Source organism: Elephas maximus, chromosome 13 (assembly GCF_024166365.1).
Source record: "Elephas maximus indicus isolate mEleMax1 chromosome 13, mEleMax1 primary haplotype, whole genome shotgun sequence".
Classification (NCBI taxonomy): Eukaryota; Metazoa; Chordata; class Mammalia; order Proboscidea; family Elephantidae; genus Elephas; species Elephas maximus.
Window position 1 is genome coordinate 32,143,110 of NC_064831.1, and position 24,678 is coordinate 32,167,787.

Consider the following 24,678-nt stretch of genomic DNA (forward strand, 5'->3'; position numbering starts at 1 on the left):
CTGCTAACCTAGAAGTCGGCAGTTCAGACCAGCCAGGCGCTCCCTGGAAGCTCTATGGGGCAGTTCTGTTCTGTCCTATAGGGTCACTATGAGTTGGAATTGACAGCATTGGGTTTGGTTTTTTTTTTTTTTTTTTTTTTTAAGTAACAGGGTTTCCTAAGGCTGCAGCCTGATTTATCTGTTGCACAGACTGGAGAGTTGGGACTGACTCTGTCTCCCTTTGGCAGGAGTTGGACTTCTGGAGGTGGTCATGGAGCCTGACATGACCTGTGGAGAAGAGGCAGCAACGGCTGTCAGGGAGCTGCAGCTGATCCTTCAAGCCCTGGGGACGAGCCAGGCAAACATGGCAGGTAGAAGCCACAGCAGCATTGCCCACCTTCTGCCCCTCCCTTCCTGCCTCCCAGAGCTCTTCTGACTTTGTTATGCTCTCCGCTCTCAGCTACATTGTTGTTCTTTACATCCTTTTTTCAGTCTTTTGCACTCCTGGCTTTTTTTCCTTGGATTCTTTTCTGAGCTCCAAACCAGAAACAATACAAACAAACAATAGTGGAGAGGCCCTGAGCCCAGCAGTCTGAGAGTAGGAGTCAAAGGATTAGGTACTTCCTCCTGGCATCTTACATCAGACTGTTGCGAGGACTGATGAAATAATAACCTTGAACGGTTAAATCTTTCTCAGAAAGAAGGCACTGTGTTTATCAGGACTGATTCTTAGTTTGTGAGTTCTGTGTAAGTAGGAAGGAGTTGATGGTTCAGTGGTAGAATTCTTGCCTTCCATGTGGGAGACCGTGGTTCGATTCCCAGCCAATGTACCTCAAGCACAGCCACCACCTGTCTGTGAGTGGAGGCTTGTATGTTATGATGCTGGGCAGGTTTCAGCAGAGCTTCCAGAAGACTCGGAAGAAGGGCCTTGCAATCTGCTTCTGAAAATCAGCCAGTGAAAACCCCATGGTTTTCATCGGACACAGTGGTCCGATCTGCAGCTGATCATGGAGCTGGCACAGGGCTGGGCAGCATTGTGTTGTGTTGTGTGTGGGGTCACCATGAGTCAGGAGCTGACTCAAGTTAGCTGACAGCAACCAAATTGCTTCCTTTGGGCCTCTTTCTTTTCCTTCTTTTGGAGAATCTTCATCCATGCAGTGGAAACCAAATTATACTGATGCTAAGCCAAGACTATGACTTTACAAACTTTAATTTTGAGATATAATCTCAAGTTCAGTATAAATATAGTGGGAAATTAAAACAAACAAAGGAGACACTTGTACCCTTGGGGCCAAGCAAGCTGCAAATTGAACATAAAAATGACGTGTTTTGGTCAAACTCAGTTTCTTCACGACTCTGCTCCCATGGCCCCTGGCTATGGCTGCATTGCCTTCCTTAAGCCCATGAAGGCTGATCTCTCTCATGGTTTTCCTCTATTTTCTGTTCCTGGGGATGTTTTGGAAACCCTGTTGGCATAGTGGTTAAGTGCTATGGCTACTAACCAAAAGGTCAGCATTTTGAATCCACCAGGTGCTCCTTAGAAACTCTATGGGGCAGTTGTACACTGTCCTGTAGGGTCGCTATGAGTCGGAATCAACTCAATGGCAGCGGGTTTGCTTTTTTTTTTTTTGTTGGGGGCATTTTATAAACTTGGGCCACCCACAGAGGACTCCCTGATGTACGTTGAGGTCCCTGTGGCGCCCGTCAGCACCGTTGATGAGGACAAGCCATCTCCCTGCTGGCTCAGGAGACTGCTTGCCAGCCTCATATGGTCACAGATGGGTTTGCATGTTACAAAGGAACTTGTGAACACATGATGCCACATTTGTCACCTCAGACATCTTACAAGCAACAAATTGTAGTATCAAAGTCCTGCTACGAGTTGAATTTGAAGACAAAACTTAACCTTTTTGCTCTCGTTTCTAAGCTAAAGACTGGAAAAACATAGCTACAGGAGTGCAAGTGGCATAAAGGGTGGTGGCCTGCAGGTTGCCTTGTAGAAGTGAGTTCTGTGTCAGAGGAAGACAATTCTACTTTGTGTTTGTCACTTGGGCTACTTGTTTTTTTTGCCGATAGAACGTAAGTGAAATATGGGCAGGGTGGATGGTTATCCATTTATGTGTTAATTGTTGATTTTCTATTGCTTTTAAAAAAGTTTTATTATTCTATTCTTCCTCAGAATAACTGCCATTCCTACTAAACCTCTGGGATAATAAACAGGCCACCTGTTAGCTGAGAAATAGCCCCATCTGGGTACCTGCCAAGAGATAAACCGTAACGGCAGAAACTCATCAGGTGACGGCTGAGAGCATTCATTAAATCTCATTTGTTGGGATGCCTTTTGTTTCCTTTAAGCACAGATCCAACAGCTTTGCTCTGAGCGCGGTGACAGAGTGGCTGCGTTGCTCTGAGATGGTGAGGGGAGTTAAGGGCAGCCCGAAGGCCACAGGAGTCCAGGTTCTTGGTACATTCTTGGTTAGCATTTTTTCAGGTCTAACCCGGTTGCTTTTTCTTCTGTCCCATCACCATGGGACCACTGTTGGCATTGGAGACCGTGGTATGGTAGCTGAGGGCCACCCAAGAGCCTAACACTGAGGACCAGTGGCCCCCAGCATGGTTTTTGAATGAAGCGTAAATTGCTCTTTGCTGCAATTCAGTGAGTTCCTGATAGTTTTGCTAATGAGCATGGGCCAGCTCACCCTGTATTCCAGAAGTCACTTCCTTCTCGATGGACAAAGCTTTGCCATTGTTGAGGAGATCCTCAGAGTAGTTGGTTGAGATGAGTGTGTGCATACTACATGTTGCAAATGATAATAATATTTACCAGTTTTGAACATTCATTATGTGCTAGTCAGTTCACTAAGCTTTTGTTAAAATGAATTTATTGTCTCGTTTGAACTTGACAACTTTGCCGAGAGATGAGTATTATAGTGCCTTTGTATAAGTAAGAAAACTGTGAGTTCAAAGCTCAAAGAAGTGACTGAGCTGAGATTTGAGCCCAGGTGTGTCAGTGGTGCAAACAGTTAACATGAGCAGCTACTAACCAAAAGGTAGGAGGTTTGAGTCTACCCAGAAGTACCTGGAAAGAAAGGCCTGGCAACCCACTTCTGAAAAATCAGCCACTGGCAACTTTATGAAGCTCAGTTCTACCCTGACACTTGTGGGAGCGCTGTGGTCGGAAGCGACCTGACAGCGGCTGGTTAAGGGCGTTTGACTTTAGAAGCCCTTTCTCAAGCACTTCATCATGCTGCGTCCCCATGGTGGCCCTGGACAGTGTCACGACTACAGGAGGATGGTGGCTGAGAAGAACATTGTAACCTGGCAGGGCTGCTGGAGGCCCTGAAGCTGCAGACCTGTGTTGGAATCCTGGCCTACCACTTAATAGCTGTAGGAACCTGGGCAAGTTACTTGATCTCCCTGAGCCTCAGTTTCCACACTTATAAAATGTTGCTGTTGGTTGCAGAGCCCTCGAAGAATTGTGTATGGGAAGGGAGAGGAAAAAATCAAGGAAGACTGCAGAAAGTCGAGGCAGCTGCCTGGTGGTGCCATTTCCTGAGACGGGGAAGACTGGGAGAGAAGCAGCTTTGGGGGGGAAAATCCGGAATTCCATTTTGGATGCATTGAGTTTGAAGTGGCTAAGTGATGTCTAAATGCTTTTGTCATTAAAGGTATATTGTAGGGAATGAATATGGTAATGTATGTAAAACTTAAGCCAGGGCCTGCCAATAGCCTGTGCTCAGTAAATGTTAGGAGTTTTATTAACAGTAAAACCAAAACCAAACCGCTGGTCTTTGAGACACCACATGTTACAGAGTAGAACTGTTCCCTAGTGTTCTTCAGCTGTAACCTTTTATGGAAGCAGACTGCCAGGCCTTTCTTCTACAGCACTGCTGGGTGGGCTTGAACTGCCAGTAGTTGAGCACAAACTATTTGCACCATCTGGAGACCTTATTAAATTAGTAAGTAGTATTAATTTTACAGAACCCACTTATTTGGTCACGTTATTTTTTTTTTTTTTTTTGTCAAACCGTTTTATTTAAGTTCTGGCGAGTATTCAGTGATCAGAATGAGATGGCTTGGCAGACTTTCTCACCCAGTGCCCAGGCCCCTGCTGCTTACAGAAACAGTTTTCTGTCCTGATGTTATGTTTCTGATGTGTGAATGTGTTTTGAGACGATGTGTAACTGCAGCATATCACTGTGCTCAGTGGTATAGTGTTTGGTTTTCCTGTTGCACGCCTCTCTCTACTTGTAGACGATGGAATTGAGCTTGATAGCATCCTCCCGACGCCCCCTCGCTGTGGCAGAACGCACTGAACGAACCTGATTGGTGAGGCTTTTGTGCACTTGAGGCAATTTTACTTAATTTGTTTAAAAGGTATTTTGTCTTCACTGGATAGCATATCTTTTGTTAATGTTTGGTACTGTATTGAATCCAGGCTACTGAACTCTCTTTCAACACTGCAAGAAGCAAAATGATTCTTCTCAAACGTTTATGAAATATGGTCTTCCCTGGGAGAGACAAAAATTCATGCTCTTATTCCTATTCCAAATTACAATTTTAAGTTTTGAAAGATGGTTTTGTTTTTTAAAAGCAAGAGAGGTGCGATTCAAGATTCCCTGTGGTCAAAAAACCAGTTTCTCCCAAGTACTGGGATTTGACTGAGCGGAACTCAGGATACTTTGGAAGATTTCCTTTGAGCTTAGTAGGCCTTTCAGATGATTCCAACCATAGATTAGCCCTGTTTGGACAGACACTTAGAGCTTAATGGGAACCTGCTGTGAGATGGTCATTCTATTTACTCTTGGCTCAAAATTGTAAGAATTTTAGCATTCATTTATTCAACAAGGTATTAATTTATTGAACAATTATCATATGCTAGACCCAGCTCTAGGTTCTGAAGAAGCGATCATTCCTGCCACATGGAGTTTATATTCCTGAGCGAAACAAATACATTAACAGATATACCAGCATAGAGCCAGGGGATGCACCTTCCAGGGACCAGCTGAGGCACAAGCCCTGAGATGGATGAGAAGGAGCTTAGAGTATTTGAGAAGGTAGCAGAAACCACTGCAGGGAAAGCACAATGAGCAGGGCCAAGGAGGCCTGAGGTGAGGCTGAAAGGGTAGGCAAGGGAGAGCTGGCAGTAATGGAACAAAGTTGGGATTGCATTCCTAGTGCAATGGGAGGTCACTGAAGGGCTTCTACGCGGGGGAATGACGTAGTCTGATTAGTGTTTTAGACAAGGACTCCCTCTGTTCTGTGGGGAGTGGGTTTCAGAGGATAAGAGGAGAAGCCTTCTAAGAAGCTTTTGCAGTAATTCCAAGGGAAGATGAGGCCATGTTAGGGCTGGTGGCAGTAAAGATGGAGAAATCAAGATGGGTAGGTTCAAGATGGTTTTTAGGAATAGCAGGATGAATTAATAGGCTGGTACGTAAGGTCAGGGACAGGAAGAAATCCAGGACGCCTTCAAGGAAGTTTGAGGAGCTGGATGGTGGTGCTATGTACTGAAATTGGGAAGACAAGAATAAGAATAGCTTTGTGGAGGGGAAGTCAGGATTTAGTTTCAGACATTGAAATGCCTGTGAGACCTCCAAGTAGAGGTGTCAAGTAGACAGTGGAAGGAAGTGTAGAGCACAGAGTGGAGGTCTGGGCCAAAGAGAAGTTTGGGAGTTATCAGCACATAAACCAAAAGCCATTGCCATCAAGTCAACCCTGACTCGTAGAGACCCCATGTGCGTCAGAGTAGGGTTTTCAATAGCTGATTTTTCGGAAGTGGATCTCCAGGTCTCTCTTGCGAGCTATCTCTAATTGGACTTGAATGTCTGACCTTTCGGTTAGCAGCCAAGTGCGTTAACCCCTTACAGTGCCTGGGGACTTCTGTCAGTACATAGGTGTTATTTAAAGCGTTGCGCCCCTACAGACAGCACGTTAGTAAAGAAGAGGGTCCTGACTTTGGATAGGAAAAAAGGGATTGGCAAATGAAATGGAGGTAGAGTGTCTAGGGAGGTTGGAGGAAACTCAAGAGAGTAAAGGTCACAGGAACTGAGAGAGGAAAATATTTCAAGAAGGAAGGATTGGCTGGTATGTCACATGCTGCTGAGGTGTCAGGTGAGATGACAACAAAGTGTGTCCATTGGATTTGGCAGCAGGAGGCTGTTGGTGACTTTGACGAGGGTATTTTCATAGAGGACAGAAGCCAGACTGAAGTGGGTTTAAGAGTAAATGGGAAGTGAGAAAATAGGGACAATATGTGCCACAAACGAACAAAACTCGGTTGAGAGTATTTGCTGAAAAGGAAAACAGGAAATAGTAGCTGAATGATGGCCTGAGGAAGAATTGTGCTCAAAGGAGTAGGTTTTTAGATTTTTGTTTTTTTTAATGAGAAATACCATTTTATGCGTATGTATCAGAGGGCATGCTGAGAAAGACAGACGAGTGGCTAATGTGGGAGAGAGGAGATAATGGAAAGAGTGAAGCCCTTGAGAAGAAGGCAAGAGGGATGAGCATTTAAAATCTCAGGAGCCTTCTATTCTGGTTTTAAAGGTAAGATTAATGCCAGATAGGCTGTCGTCATGCACTAAATTTTCTGGTATAGATTGTGTATATCCTCGTAGTTGGGAGGAGCCACCAGGGGAAGCTGCCTCACTGATGAGGGCTTCTTGTAGTGTAGGAAGAGGTGGTAAGACGTAAGCAGGACCTTGAAAGATGAGCAGAGATTGAAGGAAGGAAGAGTGGTAACACTGATGAGAGTGTGCAGGAGCCAACAGGGTAGAAGGGAGTTGGATGAAAAAAGCCCTCCTGATGGGAGCGAGCTTCCTTACAGAGTGAGTAGTAGAAACACGTACGTCACGTCAACTGGGACCAGATGAGGAAGGAGTCTTGAAGAGCAAGCAGAGGAGATGAGATGATCCAGTGGGAGCTGTATGCTCTTGAGTAAGCAACTGGAATGATGAAAACCGTTCTGTAGCAGGACGAAGGAGTAGCCACGTTGTGGGTGTCTGGACAAGGAGAGATTGCTGTGTTACAAGTCAGGATACTGGAGTTCCAGGACCTCAGGTGGGAGTGGTAGCCGTGGAAATAGAGAGAGAGTCACAGATATGAGGGATATTTGAAAGGAAGATTTGATAGGATTTAGTTGTCTGTTTGGATATAAAGGACAAGGAGAATGGAAACACTGAAGGTGACTTCCGCTGATAGTGTCAGAATGGCTGGGACTTCTTGAGATCGAGATAAGCACAGGTTGTCCAAATGTGGTTAAAAATAAGGAGTTATATGATTTTGTGAAAACGTGGAGAAGTCAGAGCTAGAGGTACAGTGTGAGTAGTTTTTGAGCCGAAGGGCACCTCCCTGGCTGTCAGATGGTTGCAGTTAGAGCTGTGCAGTGGGCAAGCTCTCCTGTGTTCTGAGGGAGCGAGGACAGGCAGGGGCATGCAGCGGCTGGCCAGCTGGCTCCAGCCTGGGGAAGGGCGAGCCCCACAGCCTGGCACTGGGGGAATGACAGAAAACCAGTTTCACGGCTCTCCCTTTCTTGGCATGGAATTTATTTATACTTTTTTTTTTTGTATACTTTTGCTGTGGGATCTTAGAAAACGAATTTCTTTCTTCAGCCCATCAGAGCACTCATGTTTGGCAGATTACCTTTTTAATTTAAAAACCTAACCAGGAAAATAAAAACCAGCATTTTGTCTTCTCATTCTGCTCTGTTTTAGATATTATAAATGAAATTGGTTAATAGAGAATTTGAGCTTTCCTTTGGAAGGTATGGAATGTGATTATTTCTCCTCTCTGTCTCTCTACTTGCCTTGGGATTTTTACCTCCTCCCCTTCCTCACTAGTCTCTTAGTTCTTGCCATACATCACCTGCTTCTTTAGAGGATCCTAATCTGCAGGGTTTTAGAGTCAGAGACGGTCCTCTCAGAATGGGGACGGCCCCTCTGAGTCCACACACAATCTCCACTTCATAATACCATTGTCCTTTGGCTGTATCAAATCCTTACAACAATTGGAAGGATCCAGAATAATGTTTGTGGAAGGAGGAGATTACTACAAAAATGTAGACCGAAACTCAAATTCCTAAAAAAGACCAGACCTACTGGTCCAATAGAGACTAGAGGAACCCCCAAGACTATCGCCCTAAGATACCCTTTGAACTTGGAATTGAAGCTATTTCTGCAGATCACCTTTCAGCCAAACAATAGATTGGCTTATAAAGTAAACAATATCACCCGTGAGTAATGTGCTCCCTTAAACAATTAGCTACATGAGACCAAACGGTCAACATGTACCCAGAAACCAAGATGAGACATCAGGGAGGGGAGGGGAAGCTAGATCAATGGAAACAGGACAAACAGAATGAAAATAATGAGAACGCTGACACATTGTGAAAATTATAACCAATGCCACAGAACAATTTGTATAAAAATTGTTAGAAGGCAACTTAATTTGCTGTGTAAACGTTCACCTAAAACACAAGAAAATATTATTAAAAAGAGAGTGAGAGATTATTACTGTACCTGGAGGACGGAGGAGGGGAAAAGCCTAGGCTTCTGGCCCTTGCTCTTGAGCTGTAAATTCTCAAGTATTATAAACCCCCTAGAATCACATTTTGCTGGAGAGCAGTGTAGAGCTATCACATAGTCATCTCTGACTGTTCCCCCCAACCCAGCCCTGACACTTTGGAAAAAACTTCAGAATAAAATTACAGAGTAAATCTCCATTTTAACAAGGTTGTTTTTCTTATTTAGCACAAAAGAAATTAGACTCCTCAGCTGGTATATCCAAAATTTCTCCTGTCTTTGGCACGTGCGCAAGTGCACACATACATGTACACACGTACCCCATCTGTCTGAGTACCATAACTTAAGTGGACAGAAGCACTTCAGGACCAACCATGCCTTCTCTAAAGTTAGGTTGCTGTAACTGAACAGCAGGTAGAGTCAGATATTGCTTGCCTCGACAGTCTCCCTGCTTAAAACGACCATGTGGCCTCAAAGAACTTCTGAAGAGATTTCCTCCTTAAAGAGATTTTTCTCCTTTCAGAGGGCCAGTTGAGAGTGGACGCCAATGTATCTGTGCATCACCCTGGGGAGCCTTTCGGTGTTCGAACTGAAGTGAAGAATCTCAACAGTGCCAGGTTCTTGGCCAAAGCAATAGGTGAATGTCAGCTGTTACGCCTGATGTTCCTCTTTGTATCTGTTATCTATTGCTGTGTAACAAACCACCCCAAAACTTAGTGGCTTAAAATAATAACCATTTTAGTCTCCACAGTTTTGTGTGTTGGGTGGTTCTGCTGGTCTTGTCCCTCGCCTGGGCTCCCTCAGGTGGCTGTAGTCAGCTGGCAGCTCAGCTGAAACTAAGGGTCTCACACGGCTTCACTCACTGGAGCCTTGGTGCTAGCTGGCTGCTAGGCCCCTTTATCCACGTGCCCTTCCTTTGTTCACTTGTCTAGTCTGGCCTTTCTTACTTGGTGGTCGAAGAGGATGAAGGTCGAAGCCTCAAGGCCTCTCAAGGCCTAAGCTCTAGAACTCGCACAGTGTCACTTCCAACAAATTCTTTTCACAGTAGATTGAATTGAAGCAATTTGAATTCAAAGATGTTTTAAGAGGAGAGAAGATAGACTCCATCTGTTTGTGGGAGGATCTGCAAAATATGGTGGCTGTGGTTTTCCTCTGATCACATCCCTCCTGACCAGCCTGAAGTTTACAAAGTCATGTCTGTTCGTCATAGACTGGCCATATTTTGAGCTAACTGGTCAATAGGTTTTTTTTCTGCTTTCTGTTATTTCTATGTATAGACTGTATGTGGTTGTATTATCAAGTGTTGATCTTACTGGATCACATGCTGTGGGTATTTTGGTGATGGTGAACATAGAATAATTAATACAGAATCGTTGAACAGTGTAAACATCTGGGGCAGCTCCGTGGAAGTTGATGACTGAATCTGAAAGAGGACATCTCAGGGGACTAAAATGTTTTATAAAACCAAAGATACCTAGAGAGGAAGAGAGAATCTAGGGAAGGATGGGGCTTAAAGAGCACCTCTTCAAGCGTGCACAGGAAACAAGACACTGAATGTGTTGCTATCTTCCAAACTCTTGAGTAGAGTCCTGGGCCTTGTCACGAAGAGTATTAGCAACAATAAAGAAAAGATTAGTCTTGTATAAAACCTCTAGCCTCAGTGAAGACAGTCTGCACCTACACATTTTCAGGAAAATAGCATTCAAATGGTCAACAGGGTGACTTATGGCGGGGGAACATTCCCATATGAGGACAGGCTAAAGAGGGTGGTTCTTCTGTATCTACAAGGGAACAGGATCCATGTTTCTAAAGTCATGGAAGGTTTGGGCCAGGGCAAATCTTTACAGCCTAACTTTGTGAAGAAGAAGCTTGGAACAAGTGGAAGAAAGTTCTACCTTGGAGATAGTGTGTGTTCTGGGACTCATTATTCTAAGAGGTAGAAATGGTAACCTAAACACAAACAACGATAAGATTTTAGATAGATTTATCCATATGAGTTGTGAAGGAGACCCCTGGCATGTTTTGGCTGTCCTTAACCTTCTGTTGTCCTGTGAACTACCTTCGGAGCAACAATCTAAGACAGAATTCTGGACTTGGTGGACCTCTGGTTTGACTTAGACTGGAAGAGTCAAACCTTTACTATTACGAGCCTAACTCTCCAAGCCTATAATTTTCCCACTGTGTTTTTCTCCCTAGAGCAGACCTTTCAGGAAGCGCCTCATGCCAACCACAGAGACAGCATTGGTTGGGGGGAATGGGCAGTGAAAACTGACACACATTGGCATTGCTACTTCTGAGCAGCTCAGATCAAAAGGTTTGGATTTGAGCAAGAGGAGGTGTTACATGGCAGGTTGAGGAGTTGAGGGACAGGCTAATGCTGTTTTCATAAAGCAGTTTAGCGATTGTGGTTAGGTTTTGATCACCACAGCCCGCACTGTTTGATGGCAGAGAGAATATGACAGTCGTTCTTAATCATTTTGGGTCACAGATCCCTTTGAAAATTTGGGGCCCTCTCTCCAAAAATATAATACAGACTCATACCGACATTCTGTGTATAATTTCAGGAGGTCGCAGAACCTCCTGAAGCCCTTGCATGGACCCCAGGTAGGGACCCTCGAGAGGCAGCAGGCCTAGATCTGGAGCCGCTAGAACGAGATATTGTCCCAGCCCTTGTTCTGCCAAATGGTATCATCTGTACTCCATCGCTTGATCTCTCTGAACCTGAGTTTTCGCAAAAAAATGAGGAAGTGGAACTGGTAGAATTCTTTTGGGCCTTTCTAGCACCTTTGTTCTGTGATGATGGGAGAAGAAGACATGACACATATGGGAAGAACTATCATAAACATCTTCTTGATTATTTTATTGACTTAAAGATTAAAAAAAAGTTATCTAAGTATTGCTTGAGTAGATGAAAGGTATAATCAAAATTTCAAAATATGGTACTAAATTACTGTGCTTTTCTTAGACTATGAAATTCAGAGGCAAATCAACGAACTTGAGAACGGAGGTGAAATTCTGAATGAAACCCGCTCGTTTGATTCCACACTGGGGTGAGTTTGGAGAAAAGCATCTTGACTATAGCTAGGTGGGGCAGGAGAGGCCTGGGTCCCAGGCTGAGCTGAGCTCAGCCACAGACCAGCCTGGAACCCTGGAGAAGGTACTCAGCTTCTCTGCGTCTCTGTGTCCGCATTAGTAACATTAGAAAAATACAGCATGCTTTAGGATCATAAAGTGTCTATCCACCCAAATCCATGGCCATCAAGTCAGTTCTGACTCACAGTGACCCTGTGGGACAAAGTAGAACTGTCCCATAGGGTTTCCAGGGAACAGCTGGTGGATTCAAACTGCCCACCTTTTGGTTAGCAGCTGAGCTCTTAACCACTGCGCCACTAGGGCTCCGGAGTACCCTACAGTGATGTTAGACGTAAGTGCTTAGTCTCAGATCCTGACCCCTCCCTTGCTTCCAAACTTTGCTGCTTTGCTGCATGAATTTCTCTTACCTTAAATCATCTATCAGACTTCTACCAGCTTAAGCCAGAGGTAGAAGAGAGTTAAGACCTGGTTATAGAGATTGCTTTTTTTCTCTCGGTAACATTGACACTAACTTTCTGACTCTGAATTTTGAGGATTTTATACTTTTAGCAGGAGACAGAAAAATCTTGAAGGCCTAGAGTTTAAGCTGGTTGCAAGCTGGAAACATTGCAGCAATTTCTCTTTTTTTATTTTATTAAACATTTTTCTTTATTTGTTAAAAGTTATTCATGTAAGTGTCCCTCATATAAGGCTGAAGAGCTTGGATTTGCCTGTACCCCTTTGGGTCGGGGAAACCCCCTCTGCACGCAAGCCCATGAATGCCTGTACGCTGTTCACTCAATGTTTTCTCGTGTTGCTATTGCAGGTGCACTGTGCCAATGAGAGACAAAGAAGGAAAACAGGACTACAGGTGGTAGCTTTTCTTTTCAAAATACCATTGCATATCTGGGGCTAGAGGCATGTTTCACATCCAGTTAAAGATTGATACACGGATTGTGGATAGTTTTTAGGAACCACTTTTTGTTGCTGTTGTTGTATGATGGAAAATCTAGACTTCCTATTTTATGTTTATACTAAGAGAAGTGATATCTTCTTGAAATGGTAGCCACGAGGTGCCTGGCCTGGTTTGATTGGATTCAGTTGTTGGAACAGACTTGTTCACTCACGTCCATGGCAGAGTTATTATAACAGAGCTAAGAGGATGGCAGCTGAGGTTGGAGCCTAGGCTTTCTAATTCTTAAATTCGGTAGCAAATTCAGTAATATACTAAGTTTCCTTGGGAAGAAATGAAAAAAAAAAAAGATATATATGGCCTTTCCCTGAAAACCCCAAGTAATGCCATTTAGCTGATAAATTAAAGAAGGTGGACTTAATATGAGACCCACAAATGAACAATAAAAATAGGTTTAAGATAAATTGAACCTGTTGTTTTTTCCCCATCGAGTTCAGCAGATCGCAAAGATTGAACTCTTAAGCAAAGAATTGTGGAAGTTAGCCCACCTTTCCATTGCAAAGTGTGGGAAGATCTAAGTGCAGCTATTGCTGTAATTGTGGAACAAACGTAGTATCATTATATCGAAAGAAGAAGCTTGTAGACCCTTAGTGTGAACTTCACCTCAGGGACTCCTCCTGTCATAGATTCTGTCAAAGCTGAGATTATTTTACTGTGATCTTCGAGGTTCAGTCTGTTCTTCCCAAGAACTGTCTCTGTTCTTCAGTATTGCCCCCTGCTCTGTTTAGGTTCCTGTCTTGCTGGGCATGGAACCGTGATTTTAACTTAGCCCGTGGCTTCGGGTCGCTCCCTCAGGTTAGTAGATGGTGGACTTCAGGAAGCCACCCTTTGAGTTCCTCCTGACTTCAAAGTCAGACTGATTCATAGCATAAAGTTGGCACAGAGGTGGCGGGTTGCTTCTTTTTGTAATATGTTACATTAGAGTTACCATTTGTTCTGCATTGCCCTGCCTTTCATGAGTCCTTTGACAAGTATGGACAGAGAGAAACCATTCGTGCTGGAGTAGAAGAGAGGGAGGGACACCTTTGTTTCGGAATAAGGTTATATACACTAATACAGCTCCCACATTTTATTTAGGCAAAATGTATTCATTTCTTCACCTCTCATAAAAGAAAGTTTGGGTTTTTTCTTTGACTTTTCGTTTATTACACAAATAGAAGAAATACTGCTATAAAATTAAGAAAATCAGATATGGGAAAAAAATCATCTTTCTAATAACAATATTCTCATTGAGTCCTATTTGTTCCAGCCTTTTTATTTATAAATATATGCTTTATCCATGATTGGGAGTCCCTGGGTGGCACAGATAGTTAAGTGCTTGACTACTAGCCAAAAGGTTGGTGGTTCAGACCCACCAAGAGGCACCTCAGAAGGCAGGCCTGGCAATTTGCTTCTGAAAAGTCATAGCCTAGAAAACCCTGTGGAGCAGTCCTGCTCCTCACACATGGGGTTGCCATGAGTAGGATTTGACTCGGCAGCAGCTGGCAACAACAACAATCCACCGTTATAAATCACAGTGTGGCTTCAGCTCTGGGCTGTGCTTATTGCACTTTTCTTAAACACACAGAGAGGCGGGTTTGGTTGTTTTCACCTGCAGGTTACACTGGGTCAACACTAGTTGCTGGGAAACAAGAGAACTGATACTGTAGGACCTGAGAAATATTTGCAGGTAAAATGGTATCTAAACACAGAAACATCCGTATTAATGACGGGCCCTGTTTTTCTCCCTAAACCAAGCACTCAGGCCCCGGTCACCTCTCTCTGCCTAGGTTCATGCCGGAGCCTAACCTGCCTCCCCTGGTGCTCTATGACGCCGCCTCCCTGCCTGCTGGGGCCGACTCACGGCAAGTGATCAATATCGACTACATTCGGGAGAGGCTCCCCGAGCTGCCCAGTGTGACCCGAGAGAAGCTCATTGAACAGTATGGGATGCTGCCGGAACATAGCTTCACCTTATTGGTAGGTCTACTGATCAGATGCTAAATAAGCCAGCTCAGCACTTTGGTTTGCACTCTACAGAGACCCCTTAACCTGTAGGCGGCTGCTGTGGGCTCTGCGTGGAGCGTGCAGGTCTCTCTGGTCGTACTGCAGATGCTTCCCAGGAGAATGAGCTGTACTCACCTTTGCTCACCACCCTTTATGGCAGATGCTCCTTATAAAGCCAGAGGATGAAAAAAGACCCCGTGTTAGTCATTTCTCCCATGTATCAGTGAACAGCTGCCCATAGCCGCCTCGTAGCCTTCTTGCATGGATGAGTATTTTCCCAGGTGCCCACAGGACAAAAGAAAATCAATGCGTAGAGTTTCTGCATGTCTCGCAGCACTGAACCCTGACAGGGTCTGGCAGGAATGTTAGGTTCTCAAAAGCCAGCCGGTTTTACCAAGTATGGAGGAAAGCATTTATTCCACACGAAAGGCGAGAAGCTCAGACTTAAAAGTAACCGTCCTTTGAGGCTTGAGTGCGCATGGAGAGGGGCTATTAGAGAATCTGACACCACCGAGTCTGCTCAGGGATCTTCCTTGTCGTTTCTTTGTCACGGCAGCGTTGAAGTGAGGCGGCATCAGGGAGCCCAGTGTGTTGTCACAGTTGCCTTCCACTTACCTGATAGCAAGGAAGTGGAGAGTTTGCTGAGCCGTCTACCCCTCCCTTCTTTTGGAGCAGCAGAACGTGTGGAAACCCTGAGTTCTTACGTCCTAGCTCTTTCATTATCTGTGGTACATGTAGTAGCGACCACTTACTTCTTCAGCCTCTGTAGCTTATTGGGAAGCTGCTTTCCCACTGGTAATGGGTTCTGCCACAGGCGGGGCCTTTGTGACTGCCCAAAACCGAAGAAACAGGCGTGTGCTGCAAATTATTGTTTCTACAGAGTATTGTATGAGGTGATGGTGAATCAATTTTTTTTTTAGGTAAAGTTTGGATTTTGGAAATTGTCTGTGCGGTTATGTACCTCTGGACTCTGGGGGAGCATTAGGGGCACACAGCTCTACCACTGTATTCTGAGTGGAGGATTGGGGGAGGGGGCAAGAAAAAATACACTACCTGCCGAAAGTTCAGACACACTCCATGAATCAGCATGCTTCCACTAATTAAAACAGTTGGCGTCAGCAAAAAATTCAAAGGAGAAAATACTTGGATATTGAAAGAGTTGTTAAATGACTGATAATAATGTAAGGGGGACGGTGGTAGTTCAGTGGTGGAATTCTCGCCTTTGATGCTGGAGACCTGGGTTCGATTCAGCCAGTGCACTTCAGGTGCAGCCACCACCCGTGTATCAGTGGAGGTTTGCGTGTGGCCGAGATGCTGAACAGGTTTCAGCAGAGCTTCCAAAGTAAGCCGGACTAGGAAGTAAGGCCTGGCAATCTACTTTCAAAAAAATTAGCCAGTGAAAACCCTGTGGGTCACAACGGTCCAATCCCCAACTGATCCTGGGTATGGCGGAGGTCCAGGCAGTGTTTCATAGCGTTGTGCTTGGGGTCACCAAAATTCTGGGCCAATTCAATGGCAGCTAACTGCCATAACTGTAAAGGATATTAGAATTATATTTATATGTATATTTATGTGTATACTGTATTTTTATGCAAATAACACATCTCTTCTACGTTTGTTTGCCAGCCATGTCCCCCCCACCCCAGGTATTTTGATAAGCGTGCTAATTTTGTATAGTGTGCTTATGAAAATACCTTGCGGCAGACGGAGGGCACAGCTGGCAAACATAGAAGGTGCACGTTATTTTTGTAAAAATAACAACACCACATACAACAGAAGGAAATGCTGTATGTGGTCATGTGCCATCTTCACAGTCATTGGTGTGCTCTTGTCCACAGTTACAGCCCCTGGGTATTTTGAGTGCCTTGCATCCTGTGGAGTTCGTCTTCCAGCACTGTATTGGGCAGTCGTGATCCATAAGGCTTTCATTGGCTAATTTTTGTAAGTAGATTGCCAGGCCTTTCTTCTTAGTCTGTTTTAGTTTGGAAGCTCTGCTGCAACCTGTCCACCATGGGTGACCCTGCTGGTATTTGAAATACTGATGGCATAACTTCCAGCCTCACAGCAACACACAAGCCACGACAGTATGACAGGCTGACAGACGAGTGGTGGGCGGGAAACCTACCTTTGATCTATTCATTTAATACTTTTATTAGCATTTTCTAATAGGTGGTACTGAGACAGGGACAAGATTGGAAAAAAAAGATGTTTTCTTGGTCTTCGAAGAGTTTATATCCTAAAAGTACACTACAGCTAACGAGCCTGTAGGGCAGGTCACAGTAAACAGAAGTATGAAGTACAGTGGGAGCCCAGAAGGGTGGTGATTAAACTGAAGTGAATAGAGAAAGCTTCAAGAAGGAGGTGGTTTAAGAGCAAGTTTTGAAGGGACTTAGTTTTTTTCGATATTTTAAAAATACGCTTATTTTTATAGCTTGCATATAATGCATTACGTGATTTGGTTTACAAAAAAAAAAAGCTAATACCTGAAATTTTCAAGACGAGTGAGTATTGAACGAGACAGGAATGGGAGGAGAAGGAGTCAGACAAGTTGTTTTCCTGAAATTAGGCAGCCTGGGCTCCTTATGACTTGGTAATCACTGGAAGCTGAGTTACTCATAAAATACCCAAAAATGATCTGTTCATGTTTTTTCCTGCCTTCATCAGAAACACAACAGATTGCTGAGAAGGGCAGCTGCACAGATCTAATGAACCATCCTTCAGCTTAAAGAGTGCCCAAGAGTATTCATTAAATAAATAGCAGTGGTGGAGGTATTATACAGAGCTCTGGCTCCCTGCTCCATGCCTCTGGACTGCTTATTAAATTAAGCACGTACCCACCCCCATACATGCCTTACCCACAAATAATATAAACTGCAAAATTTAACTCTAGTCTTTAATTTAGCTTGTCATTTTATTGTGCAGTAAGCACTGAATTATACATTGTTAAGACGATCCATGATGTTTACAGAGCTCCAATATTTTACCTCAGCATATACCACAATGGCTGGCGCATAGTAGGCTCTCAGTAATGGACGGATGGATGAGTGAGTGAATCAGAGACTGTGACAGCACGCAGTGAAGTCCTGGGAGAAGTCACATTCCTGCTAAAACCGACCATGTTTCTAAAGGTCAGGTGTATGCCCCACCCACTGACTTGACAGTGAATCATGGTGACACATGTGTCCTTGAGCTCTGAGGGAGAAGACCTGGAGTACCGTTTCACTGGGCCACGTTCTGTGACTTTTATACAAGTCGCTTCATCTCCCTGACTCTTGTTTCCCGAACTGGTTTAATTAGGACATTAAATCAAATCACATTCTGGTTTTCTCCCTTAAACTCTCGTGATAATCCCCTCCCAGCAGAAGATGCGTGTTACTGTTTATTCCTCTGGCCACAGAAGAAATATCTTGCCCTCCCTGCAACCTCAACCTATTTAACTAACCTTGCTTGTCTAGCTTTTGCCAAATAGCCTTGCTTTCTGACCTCATTTGTAAGGATTAAAGCATAGAAATGTAGACACTGAGGCCTAGGTATTAGGGCTCTGAAAAATGAGAGATGCTGATAGCTTAAGTCCGTCTCGGAGTCAGTATATCCGAGAGCATCTGCTAATTATTAGGAAGGTTAGGAGTGTATGCATGTGGATTTTTCTGGGCAAAACAGCCCCAGGCTGCTGGTGCCCAGCCTACCGTTACTGACCATTTTGATCAGAGATCCTACAGGAGAATCCTGATCAAAGGGGAAAACTGTGGAGCAGAATTTCAAATTTTCATGGAATCCAGACTTTATGGAGCCATGGAGGCTGGATGAACCCCTGAAACTATTGCCTTTAAATAATCTTTAAACCTTAAACTCAAAAATATCCCCTAAAGCCTTCTTTAAACCAAACAATAAAACCAAACAAAAACCAAACCCAGTGCCGCCGAGTCGGTTCCGACTCATAGCGACCCTATAGGACAAAGAAGAACTGCCCCATAGAGTTTCCAAGGAGCTAACAATAGTTTAGCTTAATTAGTAAAAAATGCCTGCCTTGAGCATTGTGCTCTTTTAAGATCATCTGTATGGGATCAAATTGACAACGGCAGCTTGAAAGATTAGATAGGCAACTTAGGGGTCAGTGAGTTTATGTTAATGAGGGAGGAAGAGTCTGGAAAAGCAGAGAGTGTGGTTGTACAACTTGAAGAATGTAATCAATGTCGCTGAGTTGTACCTGTGGAAATTTTTGAATTGGTGTTCGTTCTGCTGTGTATATTCTCAACAACAGCAACAAAAAAAATAATTAAAACAGAAAAAAATAATAATGCCAGGCTGATTTCTGTGGGGCATCTCTTCCTAAACTCTGTACCTGTACCTTACCAGACCGAAGAGTGCAAACTAATGTCAGCCATTTACCTAACAACACATAAAAAAATGCTGCTCACATTCTGCCGTTTACAAGGTACCACTTCTAAGTTATCCTTACAACTACTCTGTAAGGTGAATATTGTTGTTCTCCCCATTTTACAATTTTGGAAACTTCTGTAGTGCAGTTTAAGATGTTAGGTAACTTTCCCAAGCCTTACCTCATGGAGCCAGGGGCAGACTAGGCTGAGCCCAGGGACCACCCAAAATCAAAAACCATTGCCATTGAGTCAATTCTGACTCATAGCGACCCTGTAGGACAGAGTAGAACTCTCCAGTAGGTCTTCCAAGGCTGTAATCTTTATGGAAGCAGACTGCCACATCTTTCTCCCTCAGAGCAGTTCAAACCACCGACCTTTCAGTTAGCAGCTGAGCACTTTAACCCCTCTGTCACCCAGGGCTCCTTGGGGCCCACTCAGGCTCTTAATTTCTAAGCACTACTTGCTCCTTGCGTATATAATCTGCCACAAAGCCAAATATCAGCACTGTTTTGAGTTAATGGCTGCTTTGGGTCACTTTTGTTTCATTAGTAGAGAAAATAGAGCTTTTTACCTGTTATTGTTAACGTTAGTAATTTATGCAGTCCCACTAATGCTTCGTGAAGTACAATCACAGAACATGGGGTCATTTAAAAACTGGACCACCCTATTCGTTTTTAAGATACCAGGCTGCCCTATAAATAAAAAAGTACCCTCTATTAAATTTAGTGAAAATCAGCCAACTCCAAAGAAATTAGAAATTATCTCCATTTTCCAAGAGGAAAAACTAAGAGAGAAAAAAATTGATTTAATTTCTCCTCTGCCATTTTGTTTATTTTACTTTCTTAAATTTTCTGCTGAAGGTCCGTGGCTCCTTCTGGCAGTCATTGAGAAGAGCCTCCCCATAGGTCAGGGTTTGTGGGTTTTGTAGAATGAGTTTGCCTGGTACCTCATGTCATTCAGCCGGCTTGGTGCCAGGCACAGTGCCGGCCCTCGATAAGGAATGGATATGAGCGTACAGGGTGACTGGAGCTTTATGAAGTCTGTAGGCAGAAAGATTTAAACCCCATTTAACACAAGATTTTAGGGGAGGAATGGGTTAGCACCCCCGATTCACTGTTTCTTGAGGGCCTCTCGTACTCAGCAGGAGGCCCCGGGTAGTGCACATGGTTAACGTGCTAGGGGCTAACTTAAAGTTGAGGCCCACCCAGTGGAACCTCAGAAGAAAGACCTGGCACTCTACTTCCGAAAAATCAACCATCGAAAACCCTGTGAAGCACAGTTCTACTCTGACACGCACAGGGTCACCATGAGTTAGAGTTGACTCAGTGACAACTGGGAAAAAAAGATATTGGGGTCAGTGCATGCGTGCTGTTTTCAAATGTAAATGTGCCCTAGAGCTTCATCTTTTCCGTGGTGCTTTTCACTCTCCTGAGCAGTCCCTCAGGGTGATGGCCGAAAAGAGAACACACGACAGACTCTGGGTTCCACGTCTTACCTGTGATGCTCAGCAGCTGGGACGATGCTGAAAGGGTAGCCAGGCCCGTTAACCTCGCAGAAAGAGGCGGCAGCGATCCACGTACCCCAAAGATGCTAGATGCAGCAGAATCTTCATTAAGTGTAACCAAATCTGAGTACAGCTGAGTGATTCCCAAGAATATGCTGCCGGGGAGAAGAGCGTTGGCATGAACAGCACGCTGACAACGTTCATGGAGAGCCACACCAGGCAGATTCGAAGGAACATCCAGCATGGCCCTGGGTAGACTGCAGGAAAATGCGATTGTGAACCCACAGTCAGTCACCGGGTCTGCCTGTCTTCGTATTCAACCTCAAGATGTTTAGCCTTATTTGAACAACTTCATTTTTCTCTGGCTGGTTCTTTCCCACTTACAATCATAATCCATTGTTTCTGACATCATGGAGAAGGTTAAGATGCCTCCGAGGGAGAAAGAAACAGAAAAGATATCATGACTATAGTTGGTTGTTAAGTGGGTTGTTTTTCTGAGTTTTCCTTTGAGTCTCTAGTAAGCTGGAAAGGGCCTGGTTTACTCTCCGGATGAATTGCCTATGAAATAATTTCCCATGCTAAGTATCTGTATATCCAATATATAGTCTTACTTTGAAGCCAAATGGTTTTAAAAAGCACCTGAAACCATATTGACTGCCTTAAGACTGCCCAGACTTACTGAGGTTCAGAGCACTCACATTCTCACTGCTGTTTAAGGAAAATCCATTTGGTCAGCATCATCGCTCACCATATTTCAGCCCCATGCAATTTCCAAAATTGATTTTATTCTTCATTTTACAAAATTGCACCCAGTGCTTGCCAGCTTAAGGGTGCTTTTATAGTTATTCTGTGCACTGAAAAATATAACCACCATTTTGCTGTGCCAAAGTTAAATAAAAAGATACATCTTCCACGTCTTCCCCTGCAAAACCAACAATTTGTTTCTTTCAGATGCAAGTACCTTGCAGCTTTCAGAGGTGAGGATCCTGGTTCAAAGACCCCTCAGGGACCTGTACGTCGGGTGTGATGTCCTGGGTGCCTAGCCATGTGGGGCTCCCAGGGCGGGTATCCCCAGCCCACCCTGAAGCCTGGTGTCCTGTTTGTGGAAGGACTTCTTGGTGGGACAATTAGAATGCATTATTCAGGTTTAAGTCAGGTCTTTGGGAGAGATGAGCAAACCTATACCACCTTTAAGCCTCGTTGCTGCTTTTCAGCTCTAGCCAGAAAGTTCCTGTTGAGCAACAGGGGTTCCCTGTGCTGCGACTATTTGATTGACAGTGGTGGTTTCAGGCATATTGAAATGTGATTATGATCAGAATTGATTTCTTGACAGCACACTTCTTAGGTCCCACTCCTGCAAATAACGGCCTCCTAACTAGGCCTGTCTGCTATCAACTGTTATTACCTGAATTTTGGTTATCCAAGGGGCATTCCTATACCCAAACTGGTTTCCCTCAACACCTCCCCTAGAGTTAATGTGTCTCAGAAAATGTAAACTCATCTTCACGTCAGCCTAAGCCAACTGTAGGTGAGAAAACTCCATGAATGGAATTGGTACCCCCCATTGAACTCAGATATGTGTTTTTCCTGACTTTGCTGGGAGCATGACCCACAGGTGGAAGCCTTGGGGACAGAAATAGGACTAGGGCCCTCTAGTTGTGAGTCCCTAGATGTTTCCTGGGTCATTTTCAGAGCTTATGCAGATCCCTATGTTCTTGAAAGTGGCCAGGAAGATTGGGGTACAGACTTTCTCCTCATGTACTCAAGTGGAGAGCCACGTGACTCCTGTGACCACCTCACACCACATGTTGACTGCCTTTCCTCTCCCTACTGAAGAGCACCCTCTCTCTGAGTGATTTCCACTCACTGGAGCACTGGCTGGAAGAGTCTTTCAGCTGTCACTTGTTTCCATACACAGCACCGGGACAGCCCGTTCACATCCTAGATCCAAGCCGCTGCCCCACTGACCGTTTCAGCCTTGTCCACCACAACATCTGCCTTCTGGCCCAGAAGATCAGTGTCACCAACCCCTTACTTTTCATTTCCACTCCCAGCACTGGCACTTGCTGTTACTTTCGGAGCTGTTTTTTACAAAGTTGTTGGGTTTGGTTTTGGTTTTGTCCTTTTGTGAGAATGGTCAAATTCACAGGAATAATGAAGGAACAGCAGAGTCCCCCGACCCCCACATGCAGATGCTAGACCCTTTTACAAAGATGCTGAAATGCTCTGTGGCTAATATCTGACTGGCCGTGTTATCCACCCTGTGACACACAGGGTGCAGCCCCAGCTTGTACCCCTGCACAGTGACACGCCATGACAGGTGGAGCCTGGCCATTTGAACCCATTGGGGTTCATCTGCAGATGTCTGGGATTTCCTCTAGAGTAAGCTGTTCTCTCCACAGGCATGGCCCACCTGATTAGGTCCAAACACACTGCCTGAGTTACCCATATTAGAGTACAGTGCAATAAAATACAGGATGTTTAATACCAAAACTCTGTGAGGGATAATGGGTTTGTTTTTTAATGTCTGAAGATACTTCAGAATTATGCGGTCTCTTGGTTTGGGCGTGCTTATGGGAAATTCTCTGAAGGGAGGGCATGGGGTGGGAGCAGGGTATACAGAACAGAGGCACAGGGGTGCTCTGGCCACCCTCCCGTGGGCTGGGAGCACCCTGTGCCTGTGGTGCAGACGTGGCAGATCAGGCCTGCTTCCTCTCAGATCTGGGAAAGGTATGTGTCATGCCACAGCTGAGTGTACCATGTGATCTAGGTATACATTGGCCAAGGCTGAAAGTGAGCCTGCCATTTCCTTTTTCTAATTTGTAAGCTAATTGCTGGGGGCTTTTACAACCTTTGAAATATATTAACGTTTGAACAACTGTTAGCTGTCAAATGAAACCACAGAAGTGGTGGGGCAGTGTGTCCTTTTGATGAGCTAGTTTCTTCCCATTGTGCTTGGCACAGGGGAAGTGCTCAACCACAGTCTCCAGGAGGGCAGGGACCTTCACCAGAGGCAGAGTAACACAGAGGTCAAGAGCACAGACCACCGAGGTTGCGAATCCTAGCACTACCGCTTCCTGCTGTGTGACTTCAAGCAAGTTACTTATCCTCTCAGTGCCTCTGTGTCCTCATCTGTGGAGAGAGTTGTAATAGTTCCTACCTGGTAGGGTTGCTGGCTATGGATGAGTTAATCTAGAGAGCATGAAGAACAGGGCCTACTACTTAGGATGGTGCTGTGGTGACTGTCATTAGCAGCAGCTACGTGCCACTGCCCACAGGGCTCACTGCTGGTCTTTGTTTCTCAGGTATTCAGGAAAGACTGCTGAGCACCCTTTAACTAGCCCTAACATTGCTAATCTGGGATCCCTCAAGCCACCAGGTCACTCCCTGCCACATAACCAGCTGTTCCCCAACTTGTGTTTTCAGGGCTGCTGTTTCTTCTGTAAGTCGGCCACTGGGCAGCTGTCTGTCTAGAGTTTCATTCTACTTTTAAATATAGTCCACCCACATTGATGGCATCAAGGGACCCCTCATCAGGCTCCCAGGCTGTGTGACTTAGATCGGATAAGAACTGCAGTTGAGAAATCAGCCTTCATCCTCTTCCAACTGGATAGCTTGCTGGCGTTTTATTATCTCTGCAAGTAGAAGGCAAAAGATGGCTCTGGAGCAAATCGCTTCCAGGGCCCGATGCAAGGGTAAATGGAGGTTCTTCCCCAGAGCAGACAGGGAAGGTGAGGCACCCCCCCCGCCCCCACCTTGCTTCGCCCCAGCAGCGATGAACCCACAGAACCATTAGCGATTGAGGGCGTCTGTTAGCTTCTAAGGGGCTGACCTGGCATTTGGCTCTGGCTGTAACTGAATGCTTTGGGAAATTTGATTAAAATGTGTAAAAGATGCTCCCCAGTCACAGAGCTGTGGAGACAGTCTGGTATTCTACAAAAGACAGGGCCTCTTGTCTCTGCTGCATTAGCTACAACAGTTCGAGGCGCACTCAGCCACGCAGCCAGCTCACGTGGATGGAAGCTGCAGTTCTGTCTCGTTTAGCATAGATTAGTGCTGTAGTGATCGCTTGCTCGTTGCCTTTGAGAAGGACGTTAAAGGCTCCCTCATGTAGTGGCCTCTCCGCATTGCTCTTCATACGATTTTCATGTCAGGGAGTTACTGGCCTACTGTTTTCTAGAGAAAACCAGATGGCTGACACTGCCACGTTCTCCAGAGACTCCTGAGATCCATGCCAAGCTCATTACCATTTGCCAATCTCATAGA

The 24,678-nt window shown here is 44.8% G+C and overlaps 1 protein-coding gene across 6 annotated transcripts in view; it reads left to right on the forward strand.

The window, feature by feature from the left end:
- GATB (glutamyl-tRNA amidotransferase subunit B) overlaps positions 1–24,678 on the forward strand; it is an 88,608-nt gene that overhangs the window by 43,534 nt on the left and 20,396 nt on the right. For 5 of the 6 annotated variants that reach the window (XR_007519845.1, XM_049905469.1, XM_049905470.1 and 2 more), the window contains exons 5-9: positions 228–350; positions 9,022–9,135; positions 11,464–11,548; positions 12,397–12,441; positions 14,313–14,502. Coding sequence is in view for 5 of the 6 variants with exons in the window: in XM_049905469.1 (XP_049761426.1) it covers positions 228–350; positions 9,022–9,135; positions 11,464–11,548; positions 12,397–12,441; positions 14,313–14,502 (557 nt within the window). In the remaining variant the exon portion in view is untranslated. The remainder of the gene's footprint in view (positions 1–227; positions 351–9,021; positions 9,136–11,463; positions 11,549–12,396; positions 12,442–14,312; positions 14,503–24,678) is intronic. The other variant, XM_049905471.1, reaches the window with a different exon arrangement.